Source organism: Rhamphochromis longiceps, linkage group LG23, assembly GCF_057381845.1.
Source record: "Rhamphochromis longiceps isolate RC_006_pf linkage group LG23, R_longiceps_female_GT1.1, whole genome shotgun sequence".
In the NCBI taxonomy this organism is placed as follows: domain Eukaryota; kingdom Metazoa; phylum Chordata; class Actinopteri; order Cichliformes; family Cichlidae; genus Rhamphochromis; species Rhamphochromis longiceps.
In genome coordinates this window covers 8,913,449-8,935,067 of record NC_140578.1, presented here as the reverse complement: position 1 = coordinate 8,935,067, position 21,619 = coordinate 8,913,449, and the positions used below count along the sequence as shown (strand labels likewise).

At 38.7% G+C, this 21,619-nt stretch overlaps 1 protein-coding gene across 1 annotated transcript; it reads left to right on the top strand.

Annotated features, from left to right (window-relative positions):
• Positions 1 to 429: 429 nt before the first annotated feature.
• On the top strand, positions 430 to 21,509 carry cc2d2a (coiled-coil and C2 domain containing 2A). Its single transcript, XM_085397546.1, has 39 exons — positions 430 to 634; positions 743 to 824; positions 1,065 to 1,118; positions 1,285 to 1,365; positions 1,458 to 1,608; positions 3,013 to 3,095; positions 3,177 to 3,278; positions 3,355 to 3,435; positions 3,526 to 3,708; positions 3,816 to 3,972; positions 4,060 to 4,196; positions 4,681 to 4,812; positions 6,502 to 6,711; positions 6,789 to 6,895; positions 6,995 to 7,135; positions 7,519 to 7,675; positions 7,877 to 8,148; positions 8,401 to 8,578; positions 8,694 to 8,847; positions 8,950 to 9,097; positions 10,277 to 10,415; positions 10,501 to 10,704; positions 10,821 to 10,913; positions 11,005 to 11,096; positions 14,433 to 14,600; positions 14,692 to 14,749; positions 14,869 to 14,978; positions 16,173 to 16,269; positions 17,357 to 17,455; positions 17,539 to 17,715; positions 18,648 to 18,851; positions 18,936 to 19,025; positions 19,128 to 19,241; positions 19,804 to 19,938; positions 20,058 to 20,180; positions 20,257 to 20,315; positions 20,397 to 20,574; positions 20,757 to 20,943; positions 21,065 to 21,509. The coding sequence occupies exons 3-38, from the start codon at positions 1,113 to 1,115 to the stop codon at positions 20,940 to 20,942; spliced, it is 4,806 nt and encodes a 1,601-aa protein (XP_085253672.1). The 5' UTR covers positions 430 to 634; positions 743 to 824; positions 1,065 to 1,112; the 3' UTR covers position 20,943; positions 21,065 to 21,509.
• The last annotated feature ends 110 nt before the right edge of the window (positions 21,510 to 21,619 follow it).

Below are 21,619 nucleotides of genomic sequence, written 5' to 3'. Positions count from 1 at the left end.
CCTAGTATTGTAATGACAATCATTATCGACCAGAAACCAAAAAATGTTAAAAACCCAACAACACAATAAATAATAGTAAGAAAATCCCAACACAAAAATAAAGCAATTGAAAAAATAGACAATAACAAACTTAGTACAGTTTTGTTTTTTCACACTACATAAGATAGTGTTATATTGTGATATTATTTGTTCATACATTTGACGTTTTTATGGCAAAATGTTTTTTAAAAAAACACTTAATTTCATTTTCTTTTACCTCTTTTTTAATTAGTTTCGCTGTACCCGGCATTCTAAATGAGCACGGTGCAAAACAAAAAAAACGGATCTGTACCTTCTCGGACTCCGTACTACGCGGGTTCACGCGTCACTAAGCTGTTTGATTGACAGTCAACTAGACGAATGAAATCCAAAACTGCTTATAAGTTTAGGTTGCATCGGTCGTCTTCCAAGGTAGGTCGAGAAGTAGTTTATACCGTTACTAGGCAGCGATAACGGAATTTGTTTGCTTAATGTTAAATATCTAATAATTGCGGGAAAGGTGCTTATGGATATCTAGCTGCAGTAAAGTAGTGGTTTTTATTTCAAACCGTTTACTATTGTTGAGAAAAAGCATCGCAAATCTGGCTTCCAAAAGGTAACGCTTCTCTCTTTGCTCTCAACCATAAATAATACGCCTGTGAGATGCTAAGCTAAGCTAATTTGTTTCTGTTTTAAAACAATTTCATTTCTGTTTCTGTTGCAGTGATATACGAGAAAAACTGCATAAGAAACGACGGGCTTTCCAAGAAACTCTAGTTAAGAAGAAAAATGAGGACGACGTCCAGGTAAAGTCACAGGCTTTGAAAACTTGGTTATATTTTTATTTATTTATTTTTACTGTGAAGTGACAGCTACCTTGTCAAGTTCCGCCAGCATTAAATGAGCGTGCGTCATTCTTTCCTGACAAGACACAACATGACCGGAGGAGCCAGGCTCATTTTGAACACACTCAACATCAGAAATGCACACAGGAGCACAGATAAGGGAGCTTGTAACGCTTTAGTAAATCTAACTGTACTCGATAGGCTCTGGTTCCTTCTATCAAACTGAGTGAAGAGGACCCACGAACTACAATGGAGGTTGGTGCCCTTAACTAGGTTTTAGCTGCTCATTCCTGCTGGCTGCTGAACACCAACTTCTTACCTTCTTCAGCCTTTCTTCCGGCTTTAGTGCGCTAAATACCAGCTTGGATGCAAGTTTTCATTTTTCTGCTATCCATATAAAGTGTATCTTTGTGTATGCCAGGCGCCTGAAGACGGTGAAGAAGATGAAAGAGAGGCTTTGAAACGCCATTTAAGAGCTGAGAGACAGAAGAGAAAGAAAAGGGTAAATCTTTTGGTATCCACCTCATTTCTGTGATTCCACTAATGGCACGGTTAAAAATTCTAACAGTTTTGATTGCTTCTGGCTTTTATTAGCTGCTTGAACAGTCTTCCATCCAGAAGTCCCGTGATGCTGATGATGTCAAGGATGTCACTTCCATCCAGCAGTACAGTGCAGATGAGGGACCATCTGAGAAAGCGGACGATTCAGTGGTTTTATCGAAATCTCGCACTGGTTCTCAGAAAGGTCTGTGTTTATGTCTTAATCAAATGTACCTCTACTCCTTCATCATACAAGTAATGAGTGATCTGGTAACAACACAAAACAGTACTCAACTGTTTGTTTTTTTCCCCAGGCTATAAGACCATAATAATGATCATCTTTATATGTAGTAGACGTTTCATACAAATATAGAAAACTTGTATTTTTTTATTTAATACAAAAATAAAACCTACAAGTCATAAAATCATAAAATTAAAGTGTCATGTAGAGAACAGAAGAATTTAGGGGAAGTTACAAAAATTCTTAAAGGGATTAGAAGGCAAAATCACTGTAAAACATACTTTGAGTCATTGTAAAAAGCCTAAATTGGTGTGATGTGATACCTTGATTTAGGTTTGGTTAAAAACTTTGCAGCTTAGCTTTGCATAGTCTAGAGGCAATTAAAACGTGCTATTAGAGATCAGTTCAGTTCACTTTATTTATATAGTATTGATTCACAGCAACAACCACTTCAAGATACTTTATTTTGCAAGGTAAAGACACTACATTGTTTGAGAGAGCCCAAACATTTTTAACTGTGAGTGAGAACTCAGTGACGTTGGTAGAGAAGAACACCTTTTTAATAGGAAGAAACCTTTGGACGAAGCCACCATCTGTCACTTGGGAGGTGCAGTGAAAGAGGAGGGGGAAAAAAGGGAGAGTAGAGAGACCTCAAACAACTAACAGTACAAACTCTGAGTGAGAGAAAAGCTGATAATATGCAATCGTATCATACAAATGCTTAGTTAATAATAGAAGAAAGTGAGGGCATGTATAAAGAGAATGAAAGCTAGTTGGCTCAGGTCACATACCTGTGGAGGTATGGCGATGTCTTGGAGAAAGAGTGGTTGTCTTTTTAGCCAGACAATTTTAGGGATAAATGAAGAAGAGGTGTACTGTTACCAGTTTTCAAGAACAAGGGTGATGTACAGAACTGTAGTAGGTACAAAGGGTATAGTTGATAAGCCTTACCATGGAACTATGGGAAAGAAATGTTGAAGCTAGGTTAAGAAGGAAGGTGGTGATCAGTGAGCATCAGTATAGCTTCATACACGGAAAAAGCACTACAGATTCTATGTTTGCTTTGATAATGTAGATATGTATAGAGAAGCTCAAAAGTTGCTGCTTGTGGATCTAGAGAAAGCATATGATAGGATGGTAGTGAATCTTTCTACGGTATATGGGTTGGAGACTGCCACATGGCCTAGGATTCTTAAAAAGCAAAACTCTTTTACCTGGGTAAAGAACTGAAAATTATGTATGATTTAAATCTGGAAACTCTTAATCAGACACCAGGTATCCAAATGTAAGCAGCATTTAATATCAAAATTTGACAGAAGGTAGTTGATGTTGTTTAAGTGAGCCTTAAACAAGTGCTTTGTGCTCTAGGTCTCACCTCAAGAACTCAGCACACTCACCATTTAGATGACTTTGTGAAACGACGCTTGGAAGAGAAACTAAAAGCAGCCAGGGTAAATGGAGTTTCTTTTTCTCACACACAGCACACGATCTGAGTGAAATTGTTGCTCTATAATCTGTGGCTTGTATTTCAGTCTAAAGGTGAGAGCCTTCAGGATAAGGAGGCCTCTCTCGAGTTTCCCAGTCGTCTCCATAGCCTCAGAGACAGAGACACTGTAACAAGGTTTGACAGAGAGGTGAGCCTCTATCTCACCTTAACTGGGCTCATGTATTGCTTTCCATTGGTGGAAGTTAATTCCTGGTGTTTCACAGGCTGATGCAGACAGAGCTGGAAGACGGGACTCCCCTCCACCCCTCAGCACCAGGGTCAGGTTCAGAGAAGCAGCAAGACAAGTAAGGCATGGATTGAGATTGAAATCCTGTATACAAAAAGCAGTTGTATAATGAAATTTAATGTATTCATTTTATTCTTTGCAAATACAGGTAGGAAAAGGCCTGCCGACAGCTGAAGAAGCATTCAATTTCTTCACGTTGAACTTTGACCCCGATCCACCAGATGTGATTGAGACGAGCAGCAGGAGAAGACAAAAACAGAGGAAAACAACAGATGAAGACGAAGAGCATGAAGATGTTGATGAAGATATTCAAGAAGAAAATGAAACCCAGGTAACAGGGCAACCAATATTTTTTTTTTTTTTTTTGTCAAAATTATTTCTTACCTTTTTTCATTTGCATAAGATGGACTAACTGCCTCATCTTCATCCTTCTCTCAGAGTGAAGAAGCTCCTCTTGTACAAACCCAAGAAGATTTATTTGTCATTGACCAGTCACCCCAGGACTTCTTGGAAATAAGGAAAGCCGAGTATGTCGGGTACCAAAAACTTCTTCAGCTACAAAGCGAACTCCTGTTTACACCCAGCTTTCGAACAGGTATATAATATCATGTCTTAAATATTTTAATTCACATCTGCACCTCCCTCATATGGGAAAAAATTATATTATGCTTAATTTTCATAGTTCCAACCTCCATCAAACTGCCTGAAAACATGAAACCTCGATACCTGGAGGATGAGGGTCTCTATGTAGGGGAAAGGCCTCCCGTATCCCTGACCAATGAGAATATTCTGGAGAATCGGATTTTGAAAATGGAGGAGGTAACATCAGCTAAAAAGCCAAAATTTCCTGAGTAATTTTTAAGGTATTTTCAATTTAAAAAAATAGTTTTTTTTAATGTCATTGAGTGAAAGACGTTTTTGATCCCCACGTAACACATGACTTAGTAGAAACCCTGGTTAGCAAGCACAACAGTAAGATGTTTGTTATAGTTGGTCACCAGGTTTTCACGCATCTCAGGGAAGATATTGACCCACTGGTCTGACCTAAGTGTACTGCTCTTATATTAAAGTTTGTGTATAGCAGTGTAACAGTCTGTGTTGTTCATGTTTTTGGAATATAGTTTAAGGAGACACATCACTTTTTCTTGTATTTTGATTAGAGTGAAGACCTTCTGGGTTTTTGGTTGACATTCTACCTCTCTCCATTAAAATAAAACTACCATAAGAGACTTTTCATTACTTTGTTTTATTATATTATTATCTGTGTATTCATATCCCTACTGTGTTGTTTTTATTTGCTAAGGGGAAGAAGTGGTTTGGAGATGATGGCAGGATCATCGCTCTGCCTAACCCCATCAAGGAATCATCCACAAGACCCCCCCTTTTCCACATGGAGGAGGCCCTAGACCCTGCGCTACAGACTGTGTATAGGAAGGTCTGACACACACACACACCAATCATTTTGTTCATTTTCATCATCTAAAGCACTGTTTGCATTCCTACACTGAGGGCGTTGCGATGCCCTCTCTTCTTTTCTAACCTCTTTGCCTTTTAGAAAAAAGCAAAAGGGCAGTTTGGCATTTGGTACAAAGAAATAGAGAGGAGGTATGCATTTGTTATTGGAGGACAGATCAGTGATGGAGGCCAACACATCTGTGATATGCTATCTTCTCAAAATTTACAGCAACATCAAAACTCCAAACTCCATTTGTAGACGTTAAAAGTATTGCAAGCTGTGAAATTACATCTGAAGAAGAGCCAGCATTAAAATTAAACCCTAGCTTTTCAAGGCTTTACTTTTACCCCTTACTTATGATTTTTAAACAAGAAAGAAGAGCATGGCTGTACCTTAACTGTTATTTTATTATTTATTAATCTATCAAATACTTTGATAATTTTTTGAATAATAAAACAACACTTTTGAAGATCCCTTTAAATTCTTAAGTTAGCTGCTTTGTTTGACAAGCAGTGAAAACAGTTAAATATGTAATAGTTTCAATAAAAACACTAAAAACCTTTATTGGACTATTTTTCAGGGTTGTCCTTGTTCCCAGCAAGAAACGGTCGTCTTCAGACATGTTTGTCTTTTGTACTGCATTTCCTATCTAGTGATAGGGAATGGATAGGGTAGTGATACGGTAGTGACAGTTGCTAGGGAATGGCAAACATGATTCAATGCACACATACTTCCTACTAGATAGCTGACCGGTTAAAGAGGTGCATCTGAAATTTGTGTTGTCACATACACTTCTGTCAAGTGAAGTCTAGTTCATGGCTGCATGTGTTACACAGAGAAGAGGAGACACTGGTGATAGCTTAACTTGAGTTGAAGCAGCCTCATTACAATAATTTCATTTTAACTTATTAATTATTATTACTTTTATTAAATAATATTAAAAATCAACATTTTTAAAACAACAGTGAGAAGATGAATAATGGGGGGAAAAAATCACCAGTAAAAATGTTCCCAGCTGCTCTGACCTAACCGTGCTCACAGTTTCCATGGCTTACCTGCCCAACAAAGTGATGAAGCCTTGTGGAAAATAAAATGTGAAATAAATGGGTAAACTTGTGTAAACAAATTCCTGGATAATTTGAAACGGATGGATGAGTGTTATATTTCCTGTAATTCATTAGACTACATCCGCATCTTTATTAGAAGCAGTTGATTCCAGCCTTATTAGCATTTTACTGGTATGTGTGGTGTGACTGTCCAGTTAAACAAATATGTAAACCCTGAAAAAATAAGTTACAGATACAAAGGGCTTTGAGTTTAAGCACAGTCTTTATCTCTAGGGAAAACAAGTAGTTATCGTCTCTTGTTCATATTTATTTATTAAATTCTGGAGACGGGCACAGCTGTCATACGTGTTCATCCTGAAAACACAGTGTTCAGGGTAGTTAAGTTGGGTGTTTATAGCACATTATTTTCATGCATGACTTTGCATTACAGCACTCCCCTGATGGTGCTTTCAATCTTGCCAGCTATTTCATGCTTCCTTTAAACTGGCACATACTTGGAAACTTGGAAACACACAGGCAAGGCACAAGTGCCAAGTATAATTCATAGTGGTTTTCATTTCCCAGGATAGTGCATGATGGATTGTGTTATTCTGTCTCCCAGGCGGTGAAGTCCAAGTATGCAAATCTTTACATTGCTGGTGCAGCAGATCCTGAGGGAGACTACCAGCTTGATGTTGATGTCTCTGGGCTGATCTTCTCCCATCACCCACTTTTCAGCCGCGAACACATCCTGGGCGCCCGCCTAGCTCAGCTGTACGATCAGTACCTAACCAGGCAACGCAATAATCTCACAGGTCACCTCACTGACAAGGTAAAGTGAGCTATGAAAGGGACTCCAGAGTTTATATGCAGCATTCAGTGTGTTTAGTGTCTTATTTTCTGCTTTAGTTGAATGGACTAAGGAATGCACTGCGGAATATGCTGGAGAGCCATAGTGGGCTTAACCCCACTCAGGCCTTGCAGCAGAGGATTTCTGAGTATAATCTGGAGGTTAGGTGAGTTCATCCCTTAGCATCCTACGAAGTCCTTGTAGCCTAAAAACATGCACTGTAACATTGACTCTTTGAGCAGTAGTGTTTTTCCAAATATTACAGGAACACTCGACATCTCCGAGACAGTGAGCAGGAGAAAGACAGGACTCTTCTGAAAAATATAGTTAAAGTGTGGAAGGAGATTAAAGCCCTGAGAGAGTTCCAGAAGTTTACCAATACACCCTACAAGCTCTACCTCAGAAGGTAACAGCTAAAAGTGACAGAAATTTCAGTGAGGCGGTAACAGTAAAATAATGTGTATATTCTTTATGGGGATGTTTTATGCAACTCCATAAAAATACTAAATGGGGTCTGTTTTGTTTGTCCTATTTTTTTTTTTTTTATTATATTTGTTAATTATAATTGCTAACGTTAATAATGGCCAGAGTTTTCAAAGTCCCAATCCCCGTGAGCCAAAATCTGAGACTTCCAACACCCTAAATTCTCCCTGATTTAAAATCTGGTATTGTTTTATCACTCATCCCTAATCGATATCAGCTGGATAGAGTAAGATTTGCTCTGTAGAGAGTTCTCCAGATTCTTGTCCCAGTGTCATTAATCTGTTGTGCTGTCTATTGCCTCTTCAGGGAGAATGTGGATCGGGTGTCAGATGAGCAGGACTATGAAGATGAAATCTTGGCAGAGGTTGTAGAATTAGAGGCAGAGACTGAGGAAGAATACCAGAATAAATTAGCTGAGTACAAGAAACGGCTGGAAGAATGGAAACTCTGCAGAAAGAAACAGGTGCCTACATTTTTACCTGCATTCTTCATCTAATCTTCCCCTGCATACGACACATTTCAATAAATGTTTTTTAATAAGGATCATGCATGCATTAAAAAAAATTGAAAATGTGGTTTAAAGGCAGTCCACCTGACTTTGTATGTCAAATCATAATGTAAAGATATACCCACACACACACCTCCTCATGTTCACTGTTTTCAGAAAGCCAAAAAGAAAAAGCAAAAAAAGAAGAAGAAAGGTCAGGCACAGGATGACACTGAAGGAGAAGATGAAGAACAGGATGTGAGTGAATCAGAAGGACCTACTGACGAACCCCCCCCAAAGCCGGAGCCCCCAGAGAGACCAGACCTTGGCTCCATAGAGCAGTGGGTGAGGGAGAAAGCCCTCAGGATACGTAGAAAGCCAGGAGAGGCCATCCTGATTCCTGAGCTGTCTGCATCTGCAAACATCACTGCCAGTGAACTGTGCCCCAGGTAGACACAGCAGAAACACAAAGAGGGTCTAGGTTTCTTCAAAACATGTATGAACCAATCAGCAAAGAGTAAATATTTGGGTGAGGGTTGTTTGTTTTGTTTTTTTATTAAAATGAGAAAACTTAATAGCAGAATATTTGTCACAGGTGGGAATATCACACCTATTTGCAGGTGTTTCAGTTATGATGATGAACTGCACTTTCACTGTGGTTTTGTGAATGTTTTCATCACGTTTGTTTTCTTCGTGTTTAGGGCCGAAAAAGCTCGAAGAGAAGATGTTGCCAGGCGCTCTCTTTTCACCAAGATCCTTTATAATGACAAAGAAGTTTCACGAACAGACAGTCGCTCCCTGAACACCGACTTCAGGGTGCACTTTGGACAGATATTCAATCTCAAGATAGTCAACTGTCCCCAAAGCATTAGTTTGCAGGTACAGTAAAGAGTGCTGAACATGCTGCCACTTTATGTATCCACGCATTTACTTGATAAATGACTGCTGTGATCTATTCTAACAATTAATTTTTGTGTTTACTGTGTGTGGGCAGGTGTTTGAGGAGATTGGGTCATCATGCTCTCTCCTGGCTCAGGTGTTTCTTCCAGTGCCAGAACCCTCTGTTGTGACAGGCAGCGTCCCTCTTGAGGAATTTGAGTTTAGTAGCAACCAGAGAGTGATGTTTGACCACGAGGGAGTTGGAAGTGGTACATTTTTTTTTTCAGATATGAAATATTTGAATATTTCAAGAATACTTTTAATTATACTAACTTATCAACTTCTCTCTTACACTCTATACACCTTCTCAGATGTGCCCCTCTCCTTTGAAGCTGATGGCAGCAACAAGCAAAGTCTTTTGACTTCTGGGAAGGTCTCGTGCTGTGTTTCTTGGGGTATCGGGGACGATGATGTACCCCTTGCGCCTCCTATTTCTCAACAACCTGGTGGCGTTCACAGGTAGTATCTTTCTTGATTTTCCTAATAGAATTATGCACACCCCACTTTTCAGTTATTTATTTGTAAAAAATGTTTGGAATCATGTATGATTTTCGTTCCACTTCTCATGTGTACACCACTTTGTATTGGTCTTTCACGTGGAATTTCAATAAAATTGATTCATGTTTGTGGCTGTAATGTGACAAAATGTAGAAAAGTTCAAGGGGGCCGAATACTTTTGCAAGCCACTGTGTGTATATATATATATTACATACATATATAGTGCTGTCAGCGTTAATCTCATTAAAATAACGTTAACGCTCTAACTGCATTAACGCGGCAAATCTCCGTTGGCAAGTTAGCGCGGATCGCCCCGTGTGTGGGTTGCATGGCTTCAACTCGTTAGCACGGTTAGCTCGCTAACATTTGTCAAACATTTTGCAGTGTACAGCAGGAGAAGTTTTTTAAAGGACTATTTTGTGTTTTCTTACTGAAAAAGCAAATTTACACCCCCCCACCGAGACAGCATAACTTTTCAGCATGTTATAACTGAAGTGATCTGAGACAGCACCTATTCTTTGCTTTCAGGTTTTTAAAATAAAGGCTATTACAGGAGGCTGAGGAGCTTATTGTCCCTTCAGATGGTAAAAACTGTGATTGAAAGGAGGGAAAGCCAGATGCAACAACCACATACACTGAAAAGCAAATCAGAAAACTGAAGTGTATGACAGACTGTGCAATGGCCATCTCTATAAGACTATGGCGTGTCCTTGGGTTAGGATGAAGTGCTATCGTGATACTGATTTTCTGCCTGTTGGTTGGAATTGGTTTATTACTGCAGCAAAATATGCAGACATATGAAAAAGAGAGTTTTCACATGACTGGAGGTTGAGATTGGTGTCTAGGCATCAAGCTCATCACTCCTTATAAATATGTTGCATATAACATTGGGCCACAATGTGAAAATATGCCCTTGCAGGTAGATTCTGGCATGAAGGAGTTGAAATGGCATGAAGCAATGCCAGATCGGGGGGATGTGTTTGGTATATGAAGTTGTCCAGTGTCAGTGGTTTTTAAATTGATCTCTAAATGTTTTACTTTATCTTCTGTGCAATATAAAATATTACAAAATTGCTCAAAGACTTGTTGTTGTTGTTGTTTTTATGTTATTGTCAATACTGATCTGTCTGTGTTTCTTAGTGGCAAGGGCCATCTTGATGCTGTTAGCTACATTGGGGCATCTGGACTATATGACATGAAAAAAATTGGTGAGTGGGCCAAGCAGTCGCGTCTGGATCCAAACGATCCGAAAAATGCCTCCATCATGCAGCTGCTAAAAGTGAGTATCAGAAGATGGCTATTTTTAAGGACATGAACGCATCAAATGAAACATTTTCCCATGTAACTCTATGTGTTTTTTACAGGTGGCCAGTAGTGGAGAAGTAACAGCTCCAGAGTACTTCCGCCTGGAACATCTCCAGGAGGAGTTTAATTTTGTGACTGATGAAGAGTTAGAGAAGTCTGGAAGGTTTCGTCTGCTCAAGCTAAGGAACCAGGAAGTTGCAGAGTTTCGGAATTACAAATTCATTCCTGCTTTAGAGAGGGAGGTCACTGATACGGTTTTCCAGGTCAGCTTTTCAAAAGTGTATTGCAGAATATTATCAATGTGGTATAATGAAGATGCACAAGCTCTATAAAAGGATAATAGTTTTTTTTTTCTTAACTTTGGTTAAAATTATTTCAGGAATATGAAAAAAGATTGAAAGAGGGAGAGGTAATTGATACCAAAGAGCATTTGGATTCACACAGAGCTTTAGTGGCCAAATACCTTCAGAAGGTGAGCTTTTTAAAAAAGAAAAAAAATTCATACGCAAGTATTTAGCACACAAGAGACTTAAGTGTTGTGTAATCCTGGCATTTGTCCACAGATCCGAGAATCAGTCATCAACAGGTTTCTTCTTGCCAAGCATCACTACCTCCTGTCTGATTTGGTGACAGAAGAAGAGATACCAACCATTGGGTAAATATGCACTGCTAGCAAAAGCTGAATAGCCTAACTCAAAATATACGAGCTTTTTTGTTTGTGCTGTGTATGTTATGTTTTCAAGTATGGCTATTTCTTTCTTTATTCACCTGTGGTGCAGTGTACATTCACTCAGGTACTCTCCTTAAGTACAGATTTAAGGTATTTGTACTGTACTTGCATCTTGTCATTCAACTGTACTTTTAGTCTACTGCTAATAATCTAATGATGTTGTGCGCAACTGACACAGAAGTCACTTTCCTGTATTAAGCACTTTTATGTTTAGTATTTAACACTTCCAGTGCAATACTTTCTTGCACCAGAGTCATAAACAGTACAGTATTAGTACTTTCAAAAAAGGAACTGATAAAAAATACTTCCCTCACCACTAAAGCTAAGGCTAGGAAATTTCACGTTTGCTCAACAGTCATCAGAAAGAGTTGCAGGGCCAGCATAAAATTACACGCTGATGTAACTGTGCATTTTGGCAGCTGCTGGGTTGGTGTATTTGATCCTTAACTCAACACTGCATTCGCCTGTCTAATTTGTTCTCTCCTCTAGAAGTTAATACATTGTTGTGCTAGAGCTGGTTTCACAACATGTGGACATGATAACAGAACATTTGAAATCAATTTCAGTCCTTGACTATTTTTAAGCAGATTTATATATTTAATAATGTACATCAGTGTCAGTCATGCTGTTGATGTACACTTTGTTTCATTTATTATTATTTTTTTCTATTTTTCTGCTTTTCTTCTTTTTTTCTTTTTTTTTCCTTTTTCTTTTTTTTGTTTGTTTGTTTTACAGTGGTGCAGGTCCAGGGTATGTTCTTGGAGTTTTGCTTTGTTTAGTTTTTTTGTCTTTTGTGTCTCTGTTTCTCCTCTTAGTTTAAACCCTGAATACGAGTGCATGAATGAATATAACAGACTGTTTCCAGTGTTCAATCCTCCCAGGGTTTTGTAAATAATGAAAAAGAATTTAGTCAGAATATGAAGCTAAAGATTTTAAAAGCTGTAAAATTTCATAGAGATTAACACCAATAAAATGGTAAAATATTAGAAGCTGCTAATATACGAAGAATTTTAGCATTCTCTTGCAGCAGTACATTATACTGATGGATATCTTTATATGCTCTACTCTATTGTTTTTCTTCCCCATCAGGCTGCAGTAAATGGCTGCCCCTCCCTTAGCATGGTTCTGCCAGAGGTCTGTTCTTAGTAAAAGGGAGTTTTTCCTTCCTACTGTTGCCCAGTGCTTGCTCCTACGGGATCATCTGATTGTTGCCATTTTAAGTCAGTCCAGTTAATTTTTTCAGATTTATTTAAAGTCATTTCAAGGCATCTTACATTAGGGTAAAGACCCTACAATATAAAAATAAACCCCAACAATCAGATGACCTCCTATGAGCAAGCACTTAGTAACAGTGGGAAGGAAAAACTTCCTTTTACTAGAAACAGACCTCTGGGAGAACCATTGTAAGAGAAGGGCAACTTGTTGGGGGTGAGGTAAAAGAAAAGACAGGGCGACTTGAGGTACTATGATTTACGACAATAGTAGTAATAATAATAATGGATTGGATTTTCAAGGCACCCAAAGCGCTTTACAATGCCACTATTCATTCATTCTCACATTCATACACTGGTAGAGGCAAGCTACAGTTGTAGCCACAGCTGCCCTGGGGCAGACTGACAGAAGCGAGGCTGCCATATCGCGCCATCGGCCCCTCTGGCCATCACCAGTAGGCGGTAGGGTAAAGTGTCTTGCCCAAGGACACAACGACCAGGACAGAGAGCCCAGGGATCGAACCGGCGACCTTCCGGTTACAGATGTGATTCCCAACCCCCTGAGCCACGGTCGTCTCAAGCTTTATCAAAATAGAAAGAATCTTAAAAGTAGAGTGAGTGTCTGTTTCCCAAATCCAAACTGGGAGGCAGATCCAGAGAGGGGCCTGATAGCTGATGGCTGTGCCTCCCATTCCACATTTAAATACCCTAGGAACCACAAGCAAGCCTGCAGTCTGAGAGTGAAATGCAGTGAAATTATATAAATGTAAATCTACAACAGGGCATTATCCAACTGATTTGGTAAATGAAATGATACTTTTAGAGCACTTTTCTACCTTTACAGAGCACTCAAAAGCTTCTGTGCTACATGCCTAAAAAATGCAAGCGCTTTTGTTATCTAAATTTATGATGCACATGCTCACACTCAAATGGATGCAAAAATAAAGGATACAAACAAATAAATCAATGGGATTTAGTATAAAGGACATGTATACGGTCGCTGGTTTAGCTTAGTGCGTTGAGCAGCCGGTGGCTGCATTACTTCCCCTCTCGCTCTCTCTCCCTCCACTTTCCTGTCATTTCTTCACTGTATCTATCAATAAAGCTGAAAAAGGCCCCCCAAAAAGGGACAAGGATATGTTGACAAACAAAGTGGAGAAGTCAGAGATTAAATCACAGTCCTTCCAACTGGTACTGTACCTGTGCTACATCCTGAATCATAGCCATTCTGTAAGATACCAGATTATATGCCGGCACATTTATACCAGGGCTGTCACAATATCCAAATTTGACTTCACATTTATCAAAGAATAAATTGTGATATTTATTACAATATCCGTATAATTTTGGGTGGAAAAAAAGTATTTAAAAAAAATTATTGAAAAATTATTATTATCATTGTTGATGTTGTTGTATCTTGTCTTTTTGTCAGATCAGTTAAACAACTGTTAACAACTATAATTATACAAAAGCTTGCAAAGGGAAGAATTTCTGATATTAACAATATTATTCTGTGCGTTATTAATACAATAACTGTTTATTTTTAAATATCACAATTATTGTTCAATACACACTTATTGTGATATGCCTATTTTAGACTTTAGATACAGGATAAGCAGCACAGTATGTTTCCAGCGGTTCTTGTTAATGCCATTAAAGGTTACTTTAAATTTTCAATTCAGTTCATTTATATAGCACCAAATCAGAACAACAGCGGCATCAAGGTGCTTTATATTGGAAGGTAAAGGCCCTACAATAATACAGAGAAAAGCCTAGCAATCATATATACCCCTATGAGAAAATGCTTTGGTGACAGTGGGAAAGAAAAACTTCATTTTAACAGGAAGAATCCTTAATGATATTGACATATAAAACTACAAATACCTGGAGGGACTGAGTACTGTTGGTGGTAACCCCGACCCAGAATTAGAGCAAAAAAGCTTTGTCATATTGCCACAAATTCTTATCTACATTACAGTAAGATTTAATTTTAAATGAATAGTCCTGCAGGCTGTTGACAAAGTGATTACATGTTTGTTGCATTTATCAGGATTTTAGGAATAAACCTTTTCAAGCTGGCTGAACCAAAACGACCACTGAAACCTCAGAGGAAAGAAAGAAAGAAGGTGACGGCCCAGAATCTGTCTGACGGAGACATCAAATTGCTTGTTAACATCATCCGGGCTTATGATATCCCAGTCCGCAGGCTTCAGAGCAAGTGAGTTCAGCCATTCAAATTTAGAAACCAGCATATATGTTTAGAAATCTTACTGGACACTGAACTGTGTTTTAATGGGTTTCTATTGTAGTAAACCAGGACAGACATCTCATAGTGCCCTTCAGGGCAGCATTGGGCTTCCCGACCAGGTACAGCACAAAGTCTAATCTTATTTTGCTTTACACAAGCAGCCGAGCATAATCTGATACCAATACAGAGTCTCTATAATCAGTGTCAAGTATGTGGAGTATTTGTGTGTCTAATTTAGATACAGGTGAGGCCATTTGTGGAGGTTTCCTTCCAACGCACAGTACTTCAAACAGCCACAGCCGATGGACCAAACCCATGCTGGAACGAGGAGCTGCAGCTGCCTTTTAGGTGAGTTGGGTTTTTCTTTTTTTGTTCGTTTGTTTGCTTGTTTGTTTTTTGGGGGGTGGAGGGGTGTCTCTTTTCCTTTGGGGCGGGGGGGGGGCTTTGTGTTGAATGATCTCTCTGTTGGACTGTCAGATTTGTAGATTTCCACTATTTAGTGTCCCAATATAAAGAGGAATTCAGAATATAAATACCTTAGCATTTTTGATGCATATTAAACTATAAATATGAATTTCAAAATGTTGGACAATCTTGTTGATAAACTATAACAAAGTAATAATTTTCTTGTACAGGAAAAGGAAAATAAATAACGTTCTTACGTGTTTTGAAGGAAAAACTTTATATAAGACACTTTTCTCTCCATCCTACATCTTTATATCCTCAGGTTTATTACTACCAGCTTTTATAGTACGATGTGGGTGGTCTCACAGAAGTGCCGTGTGGCTGTTTACTTCTGTGGCTCTCACTGGGAAACTGCCATTTTACTTCACTTCTCTGCTAGTGCTCTGGGACTCAAACTGAGTCCATTAAGTCCCAGTTGTTGCAAATCCTTCAAGTCTATCCTGCGTTTGGAAGACATTTAGTTTCTATGATCTGGCCAACTATAACTCTTTACAATACACCCTAAAGTGTCAGTTTACATTTATAGTTACAAGGCATTTAGCCTCAGCACCTGTTTTACTTGATGCTGTATGTCGTATAACTGATCGTAAGTGTATGTTGTGTTTTATTGGATTCCTTTTTACTCTGCTTCTTTTATTATTAATTATCTCTTTTATTGTTTTCTTTTTTGTTTGTTTGTTTTTTTTGAAATGCCCATTATAATTGTAAATGGGAGGCTAGCCATGTGTGACTTTTAATTAACAGTTTAAAGATTTTCTTTTTGTTTTCCGTTATTCATCCACAAAAACTCAAGCATGCACAAAAATAGTTGTTGTTTAGGATCTCCTCATGCCTTTGTACCTGTCCTGCACAGGCTCCTTTAATCAGGATGAAACTGAGCTGGCTAATGCAGTGTATCACAAAGTGAAAGCTTGGTGTTTTTGACCAGATACCATTATAAGAGAGACTTTTTGAGCACTTTTCATCAGATTTGACTGGTGATTCTAAACATGCATTTTCCCATCATTGTTTTTCAAAATAACTGCCCAGCACAATGGCTGCTGAGTGGTGTTACTTACCTAATGTTCCTCTCTACAGCGCTCCAAATGGTGACTACAGCACTGCTAGCCTGCAGTCAGTCAAAGATGAGGTTTTCATCAACATATTTGATGAAGTGGTACATGAGACTGTGATGGTGAGTAAACACTGTTCACTTTGTCTCACTTCTCACATCCCTCCATTGTTTTCCTGTCAGGTTTAGATTTCGGTTTAAGATCCTGGTTTAATATCCGTGAATCAAATGGTAAAAATCGAGTTTATTTATATAGCACATTTCAAACTATGCTTTACAAACTAAAATGCAACTAAAATAAATAAAATGCATGACAGTGATGCAATAAAATATAAACGAGAAGGGATAAGACTAAAACAACAACAAGGCTGTAAAAACAAAAAATGTTGGGGTCATAAAAATGTGTCCTCAGTAAAGATTTAAAATGTTCCAGTGTTTGTGCAGATCTAATATTTAGAGGCAGACTATTCTAGAGTATGAGACCTGCCACAGAAAAGGCTCTCTCGCCATGACTATAAATAGAAGACTGGTACAGACAAGTACAGAGAAATGCAGTACTCCAGTCTGTATGTAATGAACAGATGAATAACACGTTTAAAGAGATTAGCTGGAACATATGGCTTTACTTTGGCTAGCTGTCTCAGATGGAAAAAGCTAGATTGGACTACTGCACTCACCTGCCTACACGGTTTAAAAGAACCATCAAGTTACACACCAAGGGTTTTAATATCTGTCTTACAATAAGATAAGGGGCCCTGAGCACTGTCGATGACAAAAATGACAATCTCTGTTTTGTTTTCATTTAATAAAAAAAAAGAAACTAAGGACATCCACTGTTTAACGTCTTGAAGGCAGCGTAATAACAGCTAACAGTGAGCGAGTCCCTGATTTTAAAGTCAGATAAGTGAAATAAAAGGTTATACTGTGAAAAATGGCTTATGTTTAATTTCTGTTAAATGTGAATTTCTATCTATGTAGACAGCAACACATGTCATTTTAGTGATATAATACAATTAATTTCTGTATTATCAGATATTGATGTAATTGCCAACTTGACTTTGGCCTTTATTGATATCTCCTAAAGACCTTTGTGACTATGTTTGTGGGTTTTTATGCTCTTCAAGAGTGAATCTAAAAATAAATTTAACAAAATTCTGCATCCTCACCCTCATTACTTGCTGCTTGAATTATTTGTATTTTTGCTCCTCAGAATGACAAAAACAGAGGGAAATCAATTCAAACCCACATAGAGAAGCGCTGGTTGGGCTCAGTCAAGATTCCTTTCAGCACAATTTATTCTCAGTCCAAGGTGCGTCTATGATTTAAGCAGACCTGATGTACACACACTAAATGGCTGTGACTGACTGGACTTCTCACTGACATTTCTCTTAGATTGATGGGACATTTAAAGTGAACACGCCAGCTGTGCTGCTGGGTTACAGCAAGGAGAAGAGCCACTTCACTAATAGTGGTTTTGATATCTTGAGAAGTCTGAGTGAGGGAACATTTATCACGCTGTTCATCACTGTCGATCCACAGCTGGTACCTGGAGAGTCTGTTAGGGAGAAGGTAAGTTTAAACGGCGACCTCAAGAAACCCCTAGTCATTCAGCATCATGCTTTGGTAATCTGACTTTGCAATGAGTCTTTAGAGAAGCTTTTCTCTCTCTATATATATATATATATAAAGGAGACCTAGTATGCTCATTTGTAGCTCCATGTTTTGATTTTATTATTAGTAATTTTACCTACTCACTTTTTCAGCCATTTTCCATCTGATTGGTGGGGCTTCTGTGCTCAAATACTGAACTATGTCCATGAGATAACCATGTTGGGAATATCTCTTCCCTTTGACATACAGAACCCAAAGAAGGAAAAAGAAAAAAACTAAAACCAAAGGAAGAGTTTTGGGTTTAAGGAATGCCTTTTAATAAAGGCTGACCTCTTAAGATTTATTCTTTGCTCAGAATAGGTCATAGCGTTGTCAGGTGATACATAAATGATACATAAAGTAATAATGAATGATTTATAGCCATTTGACAAACAAAAACGCTTAAGTAAGGAAGCCCCATTTTTAAAAAATTACTTAGTCTCACAATCCCGGTGATGTTCATTGGCGCCAAGTGAAATTTTCTCTGTGTAGGAAAAGCCCTGCTCATTGTTTGAAACTTAAGCAATTTTTAATGTAACGTAAGAAAATGAGCAAAGCAAAGTATGTCTGCTTAAGTGTTTAAATAGATCCTATACATTTTAGACACTTACATGCATGTTTCTTATTTTTGAAACAATTTGTTATGAATTAATTTCCTCTTATTTCTGTCATCCTCTTGTATCGCTTATTTGCTTTTGCTGCATGTACTAGATAAAGGAAATGAAGGTAACTGCTCCATTAAAGCATTTATCCTCCTTTAATCACCCATTCATGACACAACATTTGAAGTTACTTCTTTTTAGCTATCGCTCTGTGCCCTTATTCATTGTTCATTTGACCTTCTCTTGCAGTTTGACACCCAAGAGGATGAGCGCTTATTGCAAGCTTCAGAGAGATTTGAGAGGGACGCAGCTCAGAGATACCCAGACCGACCCTGCATTACCACAGTCATAGACCTCAGTGGGAAGACTGTCTTCATCACACGTTACATTCGACCACTCAGTCCCCCAAAGGAGCTACTGGATGAATTCCCCAATAACCCATTGGAAGCCACGGTCAGTGTGATATTACTTAATGTAGAAAACGTCTTCGGTAATTAGATATAATTTGCTGATGCACTGATATTTATCCCCGCACAGCCCCTCGTTGCTCGATTTGTGTCACTCATCCCTTCTCTGCCTGACCAAGTTTCATTTTCTGCAACCTGCGATCTTTGGAGCACCTGTGACGTAAGTGAACTTTCTTCAAGAAGCCAGCATTGTATACAGAAGGGCAGTGCTCATATTGTAGTACCTTTTGGTAGCTGCTTTTTTGTTGTTGTTTGTTTTTAGCAATTCCTAACCCTTCTAGCGGGTGATGAAGAGGAACACGCTGTACTGTTGTGCAACTACTTCCTGTCTTTGGGCAAGAAAGCCTGGCTTATAATTGGCACAGCCATACCGGAGGTGGGTGACATTTATTTCTTAAACCTGAAGACATTTCATGTGTGTCACAGTAACATTTTTAAGTAGAGCACAGCTTTAAAAACTTGCACATAGACTGTAAATAAATGTTGAAGTAATTACCATTAGCAAGCTGTATTCATAGACTGCTATCCCAAAACCAGAATAACTCATAAACACTCAAACACACTGCTGCTGCCTACATACCAAACAGGGGTAAGAGGTCCTTGCTTCAGTGTTAGTTTTGGTCAGTTCCATGTTAGTTTTTATTGGCTAAAGACAAGCAGACAGCTAGCGGCTACACCCACTGTGACCCACAGTCTCTAAGCAATATAGTTTAAATATGTTTTATTTTAAAAAATTCATAGAGACCAAAAGAGTTTTTGTTGGCTGTGAATATGCTTATCTTTGCTGTAAAGTTCCATAGTTTGATAATGGAGTCTATGGGGACTGACTTTTGCAACCAGTCTTCAGCCACCACTGCAAGAACAGCTATTTTTGCTGCTTCATTTTTCAGACTTGTTCTTGCAGCAGCACTAAGAGTTCTAAAATCTTCCCTCCTCAGGGACCCACGGCTTATGTCCTGACCCTTGAGCAGAACCTCTACCTTATCTGGAATCCCAGCAGCGGTCAGTTCTACGGGCAGTACGACACCTTCTGCCCACTTCAGGCAGTTGGCTGCTTGGTCAATGCTGACAATGTGAATAAAGATTTATACATTTATTTATTCTTCATCATTTTTACAATTTTGCATAGTTTTATATTCATGTCTGCTTTTTGTTGTGGTTTTTTTTTTTTTTTTTTTTTTTTTTTTTTAAGGTTTGGTTCAACATTCAACAATATACATCACCAATGAGGGTCAGTTTTGACATCACAAAAGCTAATTTGTGGAAACCGTTTTTCTCCCGAACTTTCTCCCACCCTGGACTGTCTAGCATACAAGTAAGTGTTCAGTATTACTGTATAAACCTATTTTTACTTCTTTGTTTGTTTCTCAAAAATTTGTCATTGTCTTTAGCCAGAGGAGCTGGTGTATCGTCGCACAGACAGGGCAGCTGCAGCAGAGCTTCAGGACAGGCAAGTAAAACAGCAGAAACTGCTGCTTCTCAAAACAACCACGGGCTAAACGCAGCACATGCACCATGTCACTCTGAATAGAATCGAGAGGATCCTGAAGGAGAAGATAATGGAGTGGCGACCTCGTCAGCCAACCCGCTGGAACCGCTACTGCACTACCACCCTGAAGCAGTTCCTGCCCAAGCTGGAGCTGATCCGAGGACAAGATGTGGCTGAGGGACACCGCCATGAGCTGCAGAGCCTGCTGGGAGACTACAGAGTAAGTCTGAAAAAGGGTGTGCCTCCGCAAGAAGCTACTCTGAGTCACTGTGTTGTGTCATGGATCTTAAGTCCAGTGCTGAAGAAGTTGGCCGAAAGCGCGTGAGCTCACTTTGAAAAATTCATATCACTAACAGGTTTTTTTTGGTTTTCTCTTTTTTTTTTCTCTCTTTTCCTTTGAAGATTTCAGGATTCCCCCTCAATCTGGTGTTTTCTGAGATCCGGCCCATTATAGAGGCAGTGTACAGCACTGGCATTCACAGTGTTCAGGCATCAAATGTGGAGTTTGCCCTGGCTGTGTATGTGCACCCCTACCCAAATAACGTCATGTCAGTGTGGATTTACTTGGCCTCACTCGTCCTCACATGATGTAAGATCTGACTGTTTATCAAGCTTCAGCTTTATTAAAGCTGATGTTTAATGCAAATTACTGTAGATCAAGTTATCTTCATGATCTTTGCAATATTTTTTTGTACTTTTTTTGTATTCAGCTTTCCATATGTGCTGGCCCATCTCACGATGTCTCCTTCATACTTTGAGTTAGCATGAATCGGCTGCCGATACCAGCTCATTCTACCAGCTGTGACAAGAACACTAGCAAAAAAGCACAACTATAGAAAAATTAGTCAGGAGGGATAAGGAGAGAGGAATGGTCCGTGGAAAGCACTTGCAAAACGGTTCCCTGTTGCCTCTCCATTGCTTCCGATGTTACTTTTGTTACACCAAAGCAGCAGAAATGGCCTCACAGTGGTTTCTGCTTCCGAACTAGACAGACTGATACCCATAATTTTTAATCACATTTTTAAGGTTTTATTTATGAAAGCAAAAAAGACATTTGTGTTCATGAAATGGTCAGAAATAAACTGTAAAATGTATAAACATTTTCAAATAAGCTAAATTGTATTTGAATTAAATGCATAAACTTCTGTCACCACAGCTTGTTTGCTTTAAATATATCCAGACACTCTTGAGTCACGCCTCAAAGGTCTATATGTATATGTATCTATATATGGTAGAGCGAATTTAAGGGTGGAGCTCACTTATTC

What these genes read in the sequence shown, in the direction of transcription:
- cc2d2a (XM_085397546.1), top strand. An exon ending in AAGAAGAAAATGAAACCCAG is followed by an intron (nt 3,709 to 3,815) that starts GTAACAGGGCAA and finishes TCCTTCTCTCAG; the next exon opens with AGTGAAGAAGCTCCTCTTGT. An exon ending in GCATTGGGCTTCCCGACCAG is followed by an intron (nt 14,750 to 14,868) that starts GTACAGCACAAA and finishes TGTCTAATTTAG; the next exon opens with ATACAGGTGAGGCCATTTGT.